This window comes from Furipterus horrens, unplaced genomic scaffold, assembly GCF_987537825.1.
Source record: "Furipterus horrens unplaced genomic scaffold, mFurHor1.1.pri manual_scaffold_4, whole genome shotgun sequence".
In the NCBI taxonomy this organism is placed as follows: Eukaryota; Metazoa; Chordata; class Mammalia; order Chiroptera; family Furipteridae; genus Furipterus; species Furipterus horrens.
In genome coordinates, this window is record NW_028327174.1 from 137632503 (window position 1) to 137651466 (window position 18964).

Consider the following 18964-nt stretch of genomic DNA (forward strand, 5'->3'; position numbering starts at 1 on the left):
CTGGGTCTGATTCGAACCCTTCTTCTGTGAAGGTTTCCTTCCTATTCAACCCACATCAACTATACCCTCTTTGTAATCCTATTGGATTTACTGTTATTGGATCTTGATTGTATTCTACAACACTGACCACGTAGCTGTTCTAAGCCAAGGTTAGAGTATCTTAGATGTGAGAGAGAAACATCCATACGTGGCCTGACGGGGGATCAAATCTGCAACCTGGGTATGTGCCCTGACCTGAAGTTGAACTCACAATCATTTTGGTGTACAGAATGATGCTCCAACCAACTGAGCCACTCTGCCAGGGTGGGGTCAGATTTTAAAAGGAAATTGTTTGGCATCCATCAAATCAGGCCATTAAAATCTCCATCTATTTGTTGATTGTTGGTGGCATTCCTCACAAACCCTATAAGCCTAAGAATTTCTTCCTGTTATGGATTGATAATGTCCTCCCAGAAAGATATGCTGAAGCCCTAACAGATGTGATTCTGTTATCTCCTGCAAGATAATTGTTTTGTAGCCTTGTAGGCTTAATTTTTCCCTCTACCTGTGTATTTAGCACTCATATATGTATGTGTGACTACACCCATGCATTCACTTGTTAAAAATTTACTATATATCAAGTATTATACTGAATGATGGGGACACAGAAATTTAAAAAAAATCTTGATTGTAAGGGCCTTCAGAGACAACTACAGGACACTATAATAACTGTCATTCATTTATTTATTCATTCAACTAGTGTTTATTGAGTATTTTTTGTGGCCAAGTGCTATGTGGAGGAGGAGCAGAGTAGTAAATGAGACAGACATGAACCCCCTTTCCATGGGGCACAGTTTAGTCTGCGGGACAGATGAGCATGAGGTGTTAGGGAAGCATAAAAACATAGACCGTGAGTCAAGAGGAAGGAGATACAGTCATGGAGGTCTTTCTGGAGTTGGTCATGTATGGGCTGAGTGTTGAAGGGTGACTGAGAGGTGGCCAGGCAAAGGAAGAAGTAAAGAGAAGGTATCAGGCAGAATGAGGTATAAGAAAGCATGAGGCATTTGAGGAATTCTAATTTGTCTGTTTTCAGGCTTGAGGCTGGAAAGAATATCGAGTAGAAAGCCTAGTAAGACCTTGGAAAATTCTGGTTCTCACTCCTCTCTGTTTTCTTTAATGTAATTATGAATAAGCGAGCCTTCGAAACACAGGCACTGTGGGCAGTCAAAGCCCTAATGACAAAGGTGACTTAAGCTCAGAACAGTTCAAACTCATAAGCCCCTAGGACACTGCTGAATGGCACACCCCTCATCAGGTGAGTGCTGAATGCTCAGCATGTTCCCTTTCGGTCCATCCCAGAGGATGCTGGGCTTTGGTAAGAATTCCAATAGGTCCATGACAAAGGAAGATGCAGTGCTTCAAGCAGGTCTTCCATTGTTTTTAATCAGATCACACATTCAATCCAGTCCTGCCTCGGCAGAGGAAAACAAAAGATAGAGCTGTTTATCTTGGAGAGATCATCCTGTCTCAGTCTCCAGAGTTTGATATGTAGAGTCAGGAGAGGAAGCAGCTAGCTATTGATACAGGGTGTGATTAATCCATCAGTGCTGGAACATGCACAAGCGTGCGCGCGCACACACACACACACACACACACACACACACACACACACACACACACACTGCTCTTCACAGACCAGGAGTCTATTCACACAGATGTTCTATCCACAGGACATAGAGAGCAGCAGGCCTATACTCTCAAGTACTGAGGGTGTTTACTTGAGGAGTAAGAGTGAGGCCTTTCACAAATGTTTTCATATTTGACTACACAAAAATGTCCTAAAATTATTTTTCAAGTTAGGTTCAAAGATCTCTTTAATGTTTTACTCTTTGATGTTTTGTTATCTCAGAGTGAGTTAAGGGATTATTGCCAGGCTAAAGTCTGAATAAATTTAAACCTTCATATTAGCATTTATATTGGCTTATTGAATCTTTCATTTGTTTTTGATTATCCATGATGCTCATTTATTGCTAGCACTTTTAACCCTGGAACACTATTTTAAACACACTTGGATCTGAATAGTACTGATGAAGTGCCCTAAATCACTGAGTTGTTTCATAAAGCAGGAGACACGTGAGCATGACATTGAAGAATCAGACTGACACAGAACTTGGATTGCAACAGACCAGGATGGGAATCTACTCCCACCTGTGTTTTATAATATTGGGCAAGTTACCTACTTTGAATGTCAACTTCTTTATTTATGAAATGGGATAATTACAAAAATAGATTCCCATAGTGGATGCTTGTTAAGTATACTATGTACTATTGTAAGAACTTGGTATGTACTAATTCATTTAATTCTCACAGCAACCTAAGATAGAGGTACTATAATCATGCCTTTTTACATATGGGTTAACTGGAGTAATGTGACCAAGGTCACACAGAAAGTCAGTAAGAGACCCAGGGTTCAATCTGGAGGATTCTGCCTCCAGAATTTTTAACTGTGTTCTTACCTGCTTGCCTCTAGATTGCACAGGTGCTGGGAGCAAAATACCATCATTATTATTGCTGCTGTTGTTATATTATTTCTCATATATAAGAGAGGTCAACAGAAAGAATGGGTCCCTGTGGTTTCTTTCTCTCCTATTTGTGGTTCCTTGGAATTACTGCTATGATTTTACCAAAATTAGGGGAACTCTTGCTATTCCACTTTGCTCGTTTCACACTTACAATTATGAACAGTTTAGCTTCATGAATTCCAACCTTCCCAAGGCCACAGAGAACTTTCTATCTGCCCTCTTATCCTCAGAGCACATTAGCCACTTTTCCAATTAGCCACATAGAAAGAGTGGGCCAATGCAGTCACTTAATCTGAACAAGAACAGTGGAATCCGTATGATTTCCAAAAAAACTGCAGAGAGGGTTTCTACCTCATGTCACACGGAGGTCAGCTGGATTCCTAATTCTTGACTATCATTCATTCATAGTAAATTGCTAGAAAAATTCTCATGCTCCATGAATGCATCTCTTTTCCTTCTTTTCCTTTCATGTCCCACTTGACCTCCTACCCTCCACTCTTCACTCTCAAAGAGTGAGGCATGCTTTTCTCATTGATCAACATGCATATCTTTGGAAAGGATAAGATTTCTACCTGAGGTAACTGGTATCTTTCCAGCTGTACATAAAGTACTCAATTCATTTCCATAGTGATAATTAGGTACAGAGAAAGAATAAAAATTTCTTTCAGTAGTTTGGTAAGAAAATTCTTTCTTATCCTAGTTAGGAGTATATTATGTCAATCTTTGACCACTGTGTCCCCTATCCTGTCACCTGATTCTAGCTCTTAGTGCATCTTTAGCACTGGAAAACTTTTACAGAGCATATTCATCAATAACCAGGCACGCATATAAGTGTCTGACATATATTAACTCATTAATCTGCACAGAATGCTAGTGAGGAAAGTATTATTCCATCTCTGTCTTAGAGATAAGGAACCAAGAACAAAGAGGTGTTAAGTAACTTGCTCAAGGACACACAGTTGATAAATGAAGGAGCCAGGATTTGAACTCAGGAACTCTGGCTCTAGATCCCACATTCTGATTCAATATAGGAGTTTCAGAGTCCACGAGGATATGACAAACACTGAAATTGGGAAACATTACTTCTTAGGCTTTTAGTTTGGGCTCTGCTAGCCATGGCTACTTGGGCAAGTTACTTAACACCTTTGGCCTCTTTCTTCAAAGATAAAATGAGAGAATTAGACAAATACATCCTGGGATTTTACATCCCCAGTCACTGAGGGAGATTCATGTACTGAATTTCTAGAGTCCAGACAAGTCTGTCAGCCAAACTCCTTGCCACTCTGGCTTTTTAGAGTGTAAAGAATATATCCCGATGGTCTTCCGTTGCTCATAGTCCTATTAGTACTGATAAAGCTGATAAGGAAGTGATGAGAATTTGGTGTCCAAGTTCTTTATGTGACCACAATCTCTTAAGCACCAGAAGTGAATGAATCCAGCTTCACGCAACTAGCTGGCAAAATTGTTGCTCACAACAATCACAGATTCCCAGTGCTACGTGAGGACTGTGGACTCTAAGTGAAGTCTCTTGATCCATCAGCATTATCTTTCAATGGGTATAGGCATGGGGATTTGGAGTGGAAATCAACCCATGCTTCACCTTTTTTTTTTGTTATTTTAAAAAATATTTTATTTATTCATTTTTAGAGAGGGGAAAGGAAGAAGAGAGGGAACCATCCATTGGCTGCCTCTCACACACCCCTTATAACGGTGGGGGTGGGGTTGTGCCTTGACTGGGAATTGAACCAGTGACTTTTTGGTTGACAGGCTGGCACTAAATCCACTGAGCCACACTGGCCAGGGCTGTGATATTTAAAATCTTATAACATTATTTAAGAAGTTTTGAGAAAAGTGATGGTGAGGTTTTTGCATGCTTCACCTTTTTAATTAGCTTTTCAGGTAGAGATAGTTCCCTTGAACAAATAGGTATACTTGAGGTTCAGAAAACCCATCTGTTTCAGACACTAGTCTTTCTATAGAGGAGGGCTTGGGAGTCCCAAATGTGATAAGTAACATTCAGTGATGGAACTGGAACTCATGTTGGGATAGGCTTTCATTTAGAGATTTTCTACGCTCAGAGAGACAACAGAAGGGGAATTTTACACACTTGAGGATGAAAAAATACAGAAAGATTTCACAACTAAGTAAGCTTTTAACACAACTACCGTTCTATACGTCAAGAGAAAGGAATACAATCAATGAGCCCACTTTCTAGACCCAGGTAGATACACAGCTGCACTAAAACTATGTGTGATGAAAAGCAGTCTACTTCATGCCAACCTTGTTGTGCAGAACTACCCTCCTGAAGGAGTTTAGTATGCAAGGGTGAGCTGAAAAACAGCACTTTTCTTTTCTAGATCAAGGGGAGGTCAATCCAGCCCACATGTGGTTTCACTTCACTCCACCATGGGTCAGTTATATCGTCAACCTCCATTAAATGAAAGATAAAGCGCGTAACAGTGCCCATTTTCACATAAGGTGTTTCTAGGTGTCCCTGGGATGTGCCTCCAGAAGGGCTGTGGTAGTGCCTAGCAGGTAACATAAGATAAAGAGGAGACAACTGGAAGCTTTTGTGGCTCCTAGACAGTTATCTAACTGTTTCCCCTCAGTTGCAAACAAACAGCCTACAATTAGTGCCAAAAAAAAGCCAGAAAAGCAAGCTTGACAGTGGGGTGCCCCTTGTGAGGAAGATCTGGCTCCACTAGCAGCCTCTGCCCGCATCATAATTCTGACATTATTTTCTTCACAAAAAGAGCATTGATAAATGGTATCTGTCTAGTTGTGGTGAATTCTACATCAATAAATACCTTGCTTATAACAGTTTCCTTCTGTGATTTTCCAGAGCTTGAGAAGCTTAAAATTGTATAAGCTCTGGGCGTCACAATCTTTGATTTTGGTGGCTTGCTATTCCGGGAAAGGAGCTGGGGCAGGAAAAGTGTCATAGATGGGTGGAGGTGGGGTGGGCAATAGACCACCCACAGAAAAAATAATATAATACAAATAAAATATAAAATATAAATTTTCTGACATACACACGCACACACATACGCACACACATATACATGTCAGAAAATTTCCCCAGTAAATGCATTCGTGAAGCATAAGCTTTATTTTCTGTCATCAATAACTTTAAATCATTTTCTCGAAGAGCATCCTGGACATATCTGGCAATGAGCTACAAAGTCCTGCCACATACACTTTGACTTTAAGAAAGGAGATACTCAGGTTTGACATGTGGGGCTTTTACCAAGGCCAGAGTATACATTTTCATTTTGTTTACTTCTTAAACTTCAAAACAACTTGAGTGTCACTGCCCAAGCTGAGATTTCTCTGTAATGCTGCCATCTCTCTGTTTGTTAAGCAAATCTTCCAATGATGTCTGCACAATAAGCAAGTATCTGGAAGACTGATTGGGGGTGGGGGGTGGCGCTGCAAACCAACACTCTGAAGTATTTCATGTGGCAAGAGATGAAGTAATAGCTTAAAAGAAGAAATGAAGAGAAGGTAATAATTCAATATTTTGTATTTACAAAACACCCAATTTCACAGAACTCAGAGGCCTTCACAAAACTGTCTAAGAGCTGTTGACCCTAAGTTTGCAGATGAGGGAAACGGCAAGATATTGGGAATGTATGAGCCAAGTGGTCCTTCTGTTTTCCACAGTTCTCCACCATTGCCTAAAGACGCAACACAACACATTGTCCTATATTCTATGTCCCTCTTTAATCTTCTGAGCCATCAGAGCTGCCTGGGGGCAGCATGATCCTTTGGAGAGGATAAGGAAGTTACAGATAAATGATCAGACTTCAAGTTCCAGTATAACCCATAGGGACAGAGATCCAATACATCTGGTAGTAGATTAATCTGACCCATTTAAAATGGTTGTCATAATTGTTATTGCATTACATGCTTATCAGACATACATGTATCAGCTCCCCAGAAACTTATTAAGAGCAACCAGAGATACTCTTATAACACAGGGAATCAAGCATTTTCAGGCTTATCAGATTGCAAAGGGGCAAAAGGCAGGACACAAACTTGCCTCAAGGGCCTTTGAAATACCTGGATAGAGACCTTGGGAGGAATTAGTAAGTTGCATGTCAATAACATGTTTGATTAGAATTTTAGGGAAAAAGACTTTGACATCTATAAGAACAAGAGACTCAGCTCAGCAGTCACTTTCTGTGGGTCACCTTCCCTTATCTGGATTTGGTGACTCATCTCAGTGTGTCCAGAAGATAGTCATTCATATCTACTATGGCCATTTTGACTGTGCATTGTGATTGTCTGTGTACTAGATTTGTTTCTTCAGAGCCTAAAACACAGCAAGAATTTAATAAATATTTGCTAAACTGAGTTTAACCAGTAGAAAACTCCCCAGTGCCCCAGTCCCCCACTGTTCTGCCAGGGGCAGCACTTACAGAAGGAGGCAATTAGAGGCCAGGTATCCTTGCCTTAGACTCGGTAGCCGCTTTCCTCTGCACCAGAGCTTGTTTCTCCTCCCCTCAGGAAAAAAGGTGAGAGCCCTAGTTGCCTAACTGTACGCAAATCACTGACACCCTCCAATCCAGGCACAGCTTTTTAAAGAATTTTTCAAAAATCACACAAAAATCACAGCTAATACCAGTTACTGAGTACTTAATATGTACTAGGTAATATGCTAAGCACTGAATATACATATCCTCACAAGAATTATCAGAGTTCAAGATGAAGAAACTGAAGCTCTGAAAAGTTAAACCATCTCCCCAAGACCAACAAGTAAGTTGTATGAACTGGATTTTATCCCAGGTTTGTATGATTCCCAAGCTCTTACAGCTGGTATGAAGGACTGAGAATCAGTCATTTACACCTTAGTGTAAATTTGCTTAGGCAGCTTCATTTTGCTAATTCTTAATTCAATTGAACTGAATAATTGGGGGGTAGGTGGGAGAAAAAGGGTTGAAAGAATTTGGGTCCTACACAAGTGGTAGAAAAGGGTCACCTGGGAATTTGGGCAGTTAGAGGGCAAGACAAGTAGGATTAAGCCTCAGGGAGAGAGGAAAGAGGTACCAGGAAAGAGTTAAAGCAGAAAGTGACACAGTAAACAAGGCAGTGAGCCAGGGTTGCATTAATGAAGCTGGGGAAAGAGAAGTTGTGTGTGTGTGTGTGTGTAAGGGAGCAATGGTGTTTGTAATTTACAACATGAACAGGTCATCAACTGAGGAAAAACTAAGCCAGTGGTTGTTAGTAGTGGCAAAGACACAAAGCTCCATGGAAGCCACCAATGTCTTCCAGATTCATAAGCCTAAGCTGCATCTCTGGATGACTGAGTATTTCTTTTATAACAATGTTTTCTTAGGAACTGAGTTCTTCGTCTAATGACTCAGTATTGGGTTTTAAGACATTCACTTAGGTCTGTTCAGTTTCTCTTTTAGCATGGTTCATTTCCTGTATGTTTGGCTTTGCCCTGAGAAGTGTGTACTCGAATGATGTTTTCACTATCCCGTAAGTACTAGCTTTTATCAAGAGTCTAGTGCTACCCTTGGCAACTGAAAGTATGAGATGAAGCTTATCTGATGGAGATTTTTTAAAAAAGAAGAAGAGCCCGTTAACTTGTTTGTGATTTTCACTAGGTTATTAGCTACTATGGGACTTTTCACTGTGGGAATTCCCATGCCTTCTAGTTTAGTGCCTAGAATAGGATAGGGAATGAAAAGGGAGGAATAAGAGAGGGGAGGGAGGATGTATAAACACATCAACAGAGGCAAAGACTGAAACACAAACTCTTTAGTAACAGCATTGCAAGTAAACATTCCTTATTCGAAATCTGCCTGTGCCATTGGCTACTTACATGATCCCCTTAAAGATTCAGTTTCCTCAGCTATAAAGTTAAGATAGGAATAGTAAATCCTCCTAGAACTGTGGGGAAGATTAAACAAAATACTATATATAAAGTGATGAGCACAGTGACTGGCATGTTGTAAGTCCCCCATAAATGGAAGCTATTAGGGAAGCCCTACCTTGCTCAAAGATGGCCTGCAAAAACAAGCAAGAGTGTGGGCGCAGGGTGCCCTAGATTTTACCTGCCCCTGGGTTGGATTGTACTTCTTTCCTTCTTCCCTTTCCTGCTCTCTCTCACAAGTATTTGAGGGGACAACTGGCTAGGAATACCATTATTTATATAAGCTTTCTGATTTCTTCCTGACTTGTCTCAGGCTTTTCTGACCGTCACGACACAGCTGCTCTCTTCCAAGACTCTCACCTCACTTGCCCATGAGCCTACTTCCTTCAGTCATGTCCCACAGGATATTAACTTTCTAGGAATCTTCGGACCCTATCTCCCCTGATTCCACTTCATCATTCCATTACTGTTCTTAAAAGCGCGAGCGCACGCACGCACACACACACACACACACACACACACACACCCCCTTACTGGCTTAGGTGTTCAAGTCAGGGTGTCCCAACAACTACTACCTTTTGCAGACTTGGTGGAGTCCAAGGCAAGCAGATGCTCTGCTTCCTGTTCTAGAACTGCTTCAGGGATATGGCAGGCTGGGCAGAAGGCTGGCTTGAAGCTAGGTTCTATCCACACCTCCCCCTTTACACCACCCCCACACTAGCTGGTTATGAAAATTTGGGAATAAATTGCAATGACTGTGAAATAAATATGAAGGTCTTCTTATATCATATGGGTTCTTGCACAGGGAACTAAGAGGAATGACAGACTCCTCTTTTTTTGAGCAGCTACTGTATGAGGTAGGAGCTGATTCAGTGTTTTACTTAATATGATCATCCTTACAACCCCTCTCTGTGGTTCGAACAATTATCTTTGTTCTACAGTTAAGGACAACTGAGTCCTAGAGAGGCTCAAGTAGCCAGCCTAAGGCCACAACGTTAATGGGGGAGCGAATATCTGTTTGACTTCAAAACCCACGATTCCTCCCTTTTCCCAGGCAATATCCCTATTCCTTGTGGGAATATTTAGCTTTGGCATTGCCAAGACCCTTTAGGTTCTTGTTTGGAAGTTATCCCATTCCCAAGTATCTCCAAGATTCCTATTACAAAAATACAGCGTCTCATTAAAAACAATCATGCTGACATGATAATGAGCTATCTCTCCCAGAGGCACGCACCCCATCAAAGTGAACCACGGCTTGGGTATCTAACACCATTGCTAACAGTGGAGTAAGTGTCAAGTGCGATGCACCCAGGGTAGAGGGCCCTGTTTGGCTGTTTGAGCCATATGAATAACTACATCTGGCCAGTGGGAAAGGTGGTTATGTTTTACCCACTCGGGAACCAGAGTCAACAGCAGGACGTTTCGGAGGATGTACCACCTGCACCTGTTCTAGCATACAGACTCTAGCCTGTGCGCGTCTGTCTAGGCCTCAAGGATAGTCACTCCGGAAGTGAGAAAGCAAAGCGCATCTGGTGGGTCTGGGAGCTGGGTTAATGTAACAGCAATCATTCGAGCCTTCATTGTGTCACTAACACAAACACCAAAATGTCTTGCAGTTCTGGTAAAGATAATTAGACAAAATGAGGCAAAAAAAAAAAAAAAAAAAGGTAAAGACAAGAATAAAGGGAGAATGCTGATTCACCACAGGAAAGGCAGTGAGTGGTTGGCTGGGCTCTGCTTTGTGACAAATCTTTCTGTCACCATGGCAGATAACCTGAGAACTGCCTGACCTCAGGCTGGCGCCATGACAGGAATAATATTTTCAGAAGGATGAACTGTTTCTGAACTGTATCCCCCAGGTTACTGGGCACAAAGTAGAGCATCTCCTTTTTCACTCCCTCATTTTTATGTTGCTTAAATCTCTCTTTTTTTCCATTTCTTTCTCAAGTCTTTTTCCTACTTCCTTGTTTTCCAAGTTTAAGGAACATAGTAACATAGCAGATTCCTAACACTAAGTCATAGAAAAGCTCTTCATCTCAAATTGTGCATGAGGTCGTCTTTCATCATTTCCAAAGAAGTCACTGGGTACACTTAGGCAGCAATAATTTTCATCTCAGAGCTTTCTCCAAGCCATTGTTTACCCTTGACTCATTACTTCAGGACTTTTGAAGCACTGGATTACAGGGAATGTAAAAAAAAAAAAAGAAAAAAAGTAGAAAAGATTTACTTTGGGAGTTTCCATTCCACTTCTGCTGATTGATTTGTAAGCTGGAAGGGTTTTGAACTCAAAACTCCAAGGTTTCCTCACCATGGCCACAGCAGAACGCACCTGGCGGTGAGTTTCCACCCCTGCGGTGCTCTTAGCCGTGGCGTTGATGAGCAGTACAGATACGTCAGCTGTTGGAGCAGCGAAGAACGCAGGAGGTGGTTTAGTTTAATAACTATCTTTAGAAGAGCAGCACTTACAGTATCCAAGATAAAAAAAAAAGTAATAGCTTCTCCAGAACCATTCCCAAAACCCTGATTCAGGAAAGAAAGTGGGTTTGTTTATCAGTGAATCCCCAGCACAATGCCTGGCATGAAGGAAGCATTCAAAAAATATTTGTTCAATGGCGGTTGAATGAAGAGAAATTCTAGTATTAAATGGCACTATAAATTTCTAACTTGAGGGATGCAGAACATTTTGTATCCTTTTACACATGGACAAACACTATTAAGGTATTATAAATACGTTAATCATTTCAGTGTTTTACCATCCTTGCTGCCTGAATGCTCTTGCCTAAATTTTTCTTGCGGAAATGTAAGTCTTGTTCCCTGTAGACTTCTCATGGCTCCTTAATTTATAGTTAAAGCCAGTTCCTGTTTTGTGACTAATAGACGTGCTTTGTCTTCAGGACTTAAATCTGACTCAAGCTATTTTTCTAATAGAATTTACTTTTTCTTTCTCTCTTGAAAAGCTTTAACTCTGTAGATAATTATCATTGCCTTCAAAGAATCACAGAATGTTAGAGCTGGAAAGGCCTCAGGGATCATCCAGCTGCACCTCTCATTACTTCCTCTGTGATACCCTCCTTGGGGCTCTATTCTCCTGCCAGGTGGACAGAATGAGTCCACAGCACATTGGGCTGGTTGTGGGAGCATACAAAATGCTAACATACCTAGAGCAAGAGTCATTACTAATTTCAATGAAAATATAATGATGCACATCACACAGAGCACACTACTTATTTGTGACTCTATATGAGAAAATGTGGGGATGCCTATCAGCCGCCATTACCACTTTAGCTCTGTTGGCTGAGCAGCCAGAGGCAATATTCTCCAAGCAAATCTGTTGTTGAACCCCCTTCAACAGTTCTTCATTGACTAGAGTGCATCAAGTCCAAACTTAATTTAACACATCGGGCTGTCCTTGATGTGGCCCCTGCCCACCCTCAAACACAAGCTTCCATTCCCTGTCCTTTCCTTTGTGTTCATGCTTTTCCTTTCTTGTGGGACATCAGTCCTCTCTCTTCACCTGGGTAACTCCTGCTTATGCCTTTTAATTCAGCACAGACATTGCCTCCTCCAGGAAGCCTTTCCTCAGATTCACACTCCCACAGAGGCCCAGGCTTGCCTTGTTTACATCAGTTACTGTTTTGAAATCTTCCTCCTCCATTAACTGAGAACTTCTTTAGACTAGGGTTTTGTCTTCCAAGCATCTCAGAGGCCCAAATACAAGCAGATCGTGTATATGAAAATGCCCAGTGCATTTTTATTTTTTACTGAATTGGGATATAAAGCACTTTTTGCCATTTTTTGTTGTGCATAAGTTTAACTTTAGTCAGTGGTCTGTGTAAGGACTTTCCCAGAGCCCAGGCAGAATTACGTGACAGGCTGTCCAATTACATGGATGTTAAAGACCAGGAAAGCTTCCCTCTCAGGACTTAATTGAATGGATTTGCCTAATACTGATGTTTCTATCTTTTTAGAACAAGTCATTTGTGCTTTCAGGTGACATGATGGGAAGGTAGATCCAGTCCTTTGATTTTTACCCCAGATTTGTGCAGCAACTAAACCTCTGCCTGCAGAGTGATGTCTAATGTTATCAAAACTCATTTCACTGAGGTTTCAGGTGATGTGTAACAAGCGAAAGGGCTGTTTTTAGGAGAAATGAAGATATAAGCCCTGAGGCAAGTACACATGTGACGTTTACCCTTGTTGATGTCAAAATGCTGCTGGGGACAATCCTGATTACAGGGCCAACACATTCCTGGGTAGAGAAATAACAGAGGCTGCCACTGGGCCAATCAGGTCTAATAGTTAAGAAACAGGTCTTGGCAGGTTCCTCTGTTGTAACTTGTCCATCGGTGGAAGAAAAGAGAGAGGCAGTGTAATTATGTGTCTGGATTTACCAAAAAGAATGACAATAGTAATAGCATTAGTTCTCCAAAGGCGCCTGAGTATGGCCTCCAAATCTGGACTCAATTTCTGTGGACGCCAGTGAGCTTTGGTGTGCTTTGCTTTAAGCACTTAAAAGTTAGTATGGACAGAGCCAAAAGGCAGCATATGGAAACTCTGGAATCACAGCAGAAGATAAACCAATATTTAGAAAGCATGTTGAAACAGTAACCTTAAAATAAGTTGTCAAAGGGCAAGGTGCCTGCAAAGCTTTGAAAGCTCCAACAAATAAATTAAAAAGTGGTTGTGTAAAAAGGCAGCACCTTCTGCTCTAGCCATTTTAGGCTAATATATATATTAAAAAAAAGAAATTGTAAATCATTTGGTGCTAGTACGCATGGCTTTTGTTAGTGTACAATAAAATAGGTATTCTGAAGTTTGCTTTTAAAGAGGAGACTCTCTGACCTTTAAGATGTTTTCTTAACTCTCTCCTCTCAAATAGGGATTCTCAAACTTCTTTTACAGTTCTTGCTGGTTCTAGGAACCACCCTGGGTCTGGGAAAAGAGATTGAGGTTGGGGCAGGGGGCAGAAACCTAGTACTGTTCCTGGAATTATGAGCTTTTTTCCTCCCCTTCACTGTTTATCTGTTTTGCACTACTCAGCTGTTCTCTGTTGCAGAGAAATAAAAGTTTAGTTTAAAAAGTATGTTAGAACAAAGCTGCAGAAATTGCCTGGAATTTCCTTCATTTTCAGCCATCTGGCTTTCATTGCTTACTTCTTTCCCCTCCTCCAGGTACGTTTACCAAATCTTTTCAACACACACTGGCTAAGCTATCAAATGCTTATAATTAATAACAGTCATACTCCTTTTTTTTTTCTTTTAAGGTGGTGGTTTCTGGCTTTCCTTGGACTGCTCATGTCATTGCTACTATAAACCAGGGAGGTGGTCAGTAAAGCCTTAGTTGAAAAAGAGAGAAAAATCTAATCAAATTTAAGTCCTAAGTACACAACATTGTTTTATTTAAAAATAAAGTGTTTCTCATCATGAAATGAAAGAGGAGAAGAAAATTAATTTTTCTGAGTGCCTACCATGATCCTTTTTTAGAGATGAAGTTTCTGAGGATCCAAAAAGGCGCATGACTTCACATAGCTAAATGTGACAGAGCAGAATTTGAACACAGGTATAAACCTATCTGATGGTTTTTATTTGGTGGTCTCAGGGATGGGGAAGATCTTTAGTGCATATTAATTAAGTGAAAAATCAAGTTGCCAAACAAGATATAAATATGGTTCCCATTATAAAAGAGAAGAAAACCTTATATATTAGTATATGTTCACATATGTATATAAATTAAGAGAATAAAGGTCTGGAAAGACACATACCAAACCATTAACAGTGGTTATCTCTAGGCAGAAGGAGGGAGTAGATCTGTAGAGCATAGTGCCTTTCTTTCCTGATTGTTTCTGCTATGTCTGACTTTCGAAGAATGAGAATATTCATGTATTTCTTGTATAGTTACTACACTATTCAGAAAGCTTCCTCACTGGGAGCAGGAGGCTGACCTCTTTCCTAACGACTGATCTTAGCTTCTTTTTGGATATTTCTCCCATAAAGCTGGTCTAACCCAGCAGGGAAGGTTGGCAGGGTGGTGGGGCTTCCAGACACAAATTCCTTGGGTGGTGGTAGAGGTGCCTACATTGACTTTTCTTTCTTGAAATGATAACTTCTTTGCTATCTACTTTGATGCAAAATTCCCACTGTCAGCTCACAAGCAAAAATAATCCTAATTTCTTCTGGCCAATTTTAGGCAAGGTTGTTAAGGGATTAACACCAGTCCTCATGGTATGTGCCACCTTCCATCTCCTCCAACAAGCAAAGTCCTTTTGGACAATGCTAACAATTTATTCAATAATCATGTCTGCATCCCCTGTATTACAGCTTGCCTTCCCATTGTTATTTTGAGGATACTTGCTATATGTGATTGCTAACATAAAGGATTATTTATCCTAAGGATATTTATATTTTAAATTGGTATTAAAAAATAAGTTGGTTATTTAAAGCCTTCAACTTAAGGACAGGACTCTAACAATGGCATTTCAGTACCATCTGGTGGGTGGAAGGAAAGGGATAGGGGGATTGAGAGCAGATAGCACTAGGATCTTCCCAGCTATCATTAATAGGGTCTAAACACTACTACTTATAAACTTAACCCTAGTCCTTGATACTCATTTGTTCAGTAAACACTTAATAAGCTCCTGTTACATGTCAGACATTATACTAGCATTAATTGCAGAGAGAGAAGACATAAAGCTGATAGCAAGGACTTTAAAATACAGTTCTCTTCAATAGACAACTACTATTTTTAAAAAACTGTCTTAAAAATGCAGGCATTTCTTGCACATGCACATATACACATATGCACACACAAATGGGAACACAGACAGGAATAATGGGACAGTATCTCTAGCTTGAGAATATGCCATTCCTGCTGTGAAAAGCTCAGTGTGAGAACACATCTGCCCAGATCTGGTGAAAGTTGGACATATGCTCCTGATACCAGCTCTGCCATTCACACAGAGTAAGTCAGGAGAAGGGATGTATAATTCTAAAAAGGCTGCCCAGATGGGACATGCCCTGGGGCCTTTGGTATTCACCCTGTGATCTTCTAACTCCGACCACACAGGAGAGGAAAAGGGCAGTTTCCTAAGTGGTGTTCAGTAGAGCTCACCATTGCCCAGGAAAGATGCTTAACCAGCAGCTGCCCCTCACAGACATAAACCTGGTGACCAAGACTTGAAACATCAGTTCTGTATGTCCCATGGAAAATGCCATGGGTTTTTGAATACATGGACAAGAGCCCAAAAGACAGCATATAGAAACTTGGGGCCCAGCAGCGGATACTCTAAAACACGCAGGAAACACTGAATCGTGCACAATAAGAATTTATATTAATTAAAGATTTAAATTACTCCCATCTAAACAGAAGGTGCATGAGAAAACATTACTACACTATTATGCCCCTACCAAAAAGACAGATATTTTCCCCCTTGATGTCATAGTGAAATATTCCACAGGAGTTCACCTCCATGCATTTCTTATTTTTAAGATGAAACTCTGCTGTGGCTCTCTGACAGGATGAAGAGAACTAGTCATACCAGCCCACGGTACATGTGCCCACTTTGTTGTTTAAATTAGCATCAACCTACAAATGCTCAGCTGTGTACAGTTGGCCCAAGAAACCCCTGGCTGTGCCCAATAAGAGAGGTCTTGCCTGTCAGTCTGACAGCTGGCTGGTGGAAAATCAAAGCAGTGAGTGTCTCTGGAGCAAATGAAATAAAGTTAAGCATAACAAGAGTCCTTGTCTGGAGTCAATATAAACGTTATAGAGTAAATTAAACTCCTCTAATTTAACCATCGTCAATTCTCTGAGGCTGAAAAGTAACATCTTGTGTCCTATTCCCCTTGCTTCTCCAGGAAGGGATGGGTTTAGTGGCTTCAAATCCCAGAAGATTTTTAGCTAGTCCCAGATACAGACTCCCCGACATTGCCTCAGCTCATCACAGCATTTGGAGGTCATTACAACACTAGAATGTGGTTAGCAAGACACTTACACTTGTTTTTAAAGTAACAGTAAATAAGCAGACAGAAATGGCATCTATCATCAGCACAATAAAGCAGCAGTAGCAGTGCTCATTCTTCTGGCTATAGAAGAAACACAGGAATAAGAGTCAGGGAATATTTCAGAATGTGGTGACCTCAGGGTATCTTGCAGATGTGGAAAGAGAAAGAGCAGGCATCTTGCCGGACGCCACACAGCCACTGGTGACAGAGCTAGGATGGGAAGCCAGGCCTCTGGACCTCTTAGCCAAGGCCCTAGCAGGCTATCTATGCTGCAACCACTCAGCTTCTTCCTATATGGGCACAACACTGTCAAAAAGAAGGAGTTAGTACCCCATGCCCATGCAGTCAGATCTTAGGGTCACCTTGCTGGAGAACAGTAAGGTGCGGATGGCGATGTAAATCTGGTCAGGCAGAAACAGAAAAGAGGTTTCTCAGTGTTCTATGCACTGGATCTAGCTTTTCTGGGTCCAGCCCTTGACTTTGTTTCACTGGCTGCCATTTTCATGGGTAGAGTGCTGCTTCAAGCAGTGACTAATTTTCTGGTTCTTTTGGAGAATATGGCACTGGTGGTCCTCTTCACTTCTGCCTTTGAAAGGGGGAGCCAGGACCACCATTCAGATCAATATATGGAACAATTTGGGTGACCAGCAGAAGTGTCACTGTGAGATTATGCCCTGATCTAATGAGGAGGCCTGTAATCTATACCCTTGAAGTCCCAAAGAAAGGCATCTAGCTGGCTGAGAAATATATAAGACAAGCAGCACCATGTTGGCTAGCAAATTATTGTTAATTCCTGAAGGCAAGACCCGGCTTCTCACAGAATACTTTGCAGAAACAGAAGAGATACCATTCAGGAGCAGCATTCATTCCTTTCACATCTAGTATATGACAATATCTGGTAACATTATTCATTCTCTTAGTCAGCTTGAAAGTCTGGCTTTGGTTCGTTAAACATCTCCCTTTGAAACCAGAATCGTAGATGAGTTGGTTTAGCTTCTACAGAGATTTGCTCCAAAGAAGTATCTGAAGGCAAGTCTCTCAAGACACCATAAAATTGTGTGGACTGAAAGAATGATTGGATTGATTAACTAAGACTCAAGTTTGGGTAATAATGAGACCCAGGCAGGGCTGCACAATAAAATGCTCTAACTGATTTTATGCACGTGAAATGACACACATACACCCCAGAGAATACTATAATGAATCTGCATGCTGTGTGCATACAGGTTTACAGTGGATCAATTATACCACCCAGATGCCCCACGAGCCACTCTGTCACTATGCTGTGAGGGCTAGCGACACAGGCTAAATGGTGGCAGAGACCATGGAGTCTGTGGTCAGTCCATACTCCCTCCAGGAGAAAGCAGCAGTGCGCCACGTGCACAAACTGGCCACGCTGTGGGCCTCCCTTCAGTGCACGGAGCCTTCTGGACCCTGAGCATGACCACTGGGCTGGAATTCCAAAGCCCTGGTTTCAATTAAATTTAAGTGGATTTGACTCAAAGTTTGAACTGATGCTAATTGGTTTTCAAAACACTGCATAACAATAAACGTTCTGGTCTTGCCCACGGACAGACGCACCCAGCTCCGAACATGCTCCTGGGGAGCAGGGCAGGCAACGTGCCTGTTACCTTGATGGGCAGGGATCCAAACTGCAGGCTTTCAGGAGCTTTGGGGGCCGGCGGCTGGTCACGCACAGGTTCTCATCGGCAGGCTCCCGTGTCTGTTTGTTCAGGCAGCTCACCACAGCCTCCTGGACACCTGTGTACAAATCACACTGTCAGGCCAGAGTGGGCGTGTGGGGGGTGATGAAGTGTAGACAAGGCAGCTAGTGGGAGGTCTCTGTGATTGGTAGGGCTCTTGCTGCATGTCAGAGACAGTAGTTTAAATCCCAGGACTGCCCATCTTGTCAAACATTGCTCTAGCTGGGATAAAGTGTGCCCCTTGAAAAGCACAAGTTCCCCCGAGAGGACAGGCTGCTACCAGTACTGTTGACGCGCTCTAAAAAATGCCACCAAGTCTATAGCTGCCAATGCTGTAACATGATAATTTAATGCAGAAGGAGAGTGGGGTGACAAAAAAAAGTGGCCCAGAGATCTTCACATGTTACATTTTAATCAACAGGAGATTGTTATATGTATTTGGAAGGGAGGCCAAGAGCCACATTTGAACTTCCAACAATCTATGAACTGCTGTCCTTCTGGGGCCTTGCATCTGGCACGCCAATTTTTGTTGGTTTCCTTTTGATTCTGGTTCATTTCTTTAGTGACCTAGGGCAGTTCTTTTAGAACAAAGAGAACAAGGTGCATAATGACCACATCCATGAAAGACAATTTTTCTGTACTTCTCTGCAAACAATGGTCCCTTGGACACCTGCATGCCCCTGACTCACAGCTCAGGAAACAGGAGGTTGAGCAGTGATAGGCACAGGTTGCTTGGCAGGTCTTCTAAGTGGTGGGCAGGATGCACCATGGAGACTTTCATGGAGCTAGGAAGCATTGAACTGGGCAAGGTAATGACCA

General features: G+C 41.7%; 1 protein-coding gene across 1 annotated transcript in view; it reads right to left on the minus strand.

Annotated features, from left to right (window-relative positions):
• Positions 1 to 18964, minus strand: part of ADAMTSL1 (ADAMTS like 1) — a 400901-nt gene that overhangs the window by 155714 nt on the left and 226223 nt on the right. Inside the window, exon 15 of the mRNA XM_090274075.1 lies at positions 18074 to 18203. Within this exon, the coding sequence (XP_090130201.1) occupies positions 18074 to 18203 (130 nt within the window). The remainder of the gene's footprint in view (positions 1 to 18073; positions 18204 to 18964) is intronic.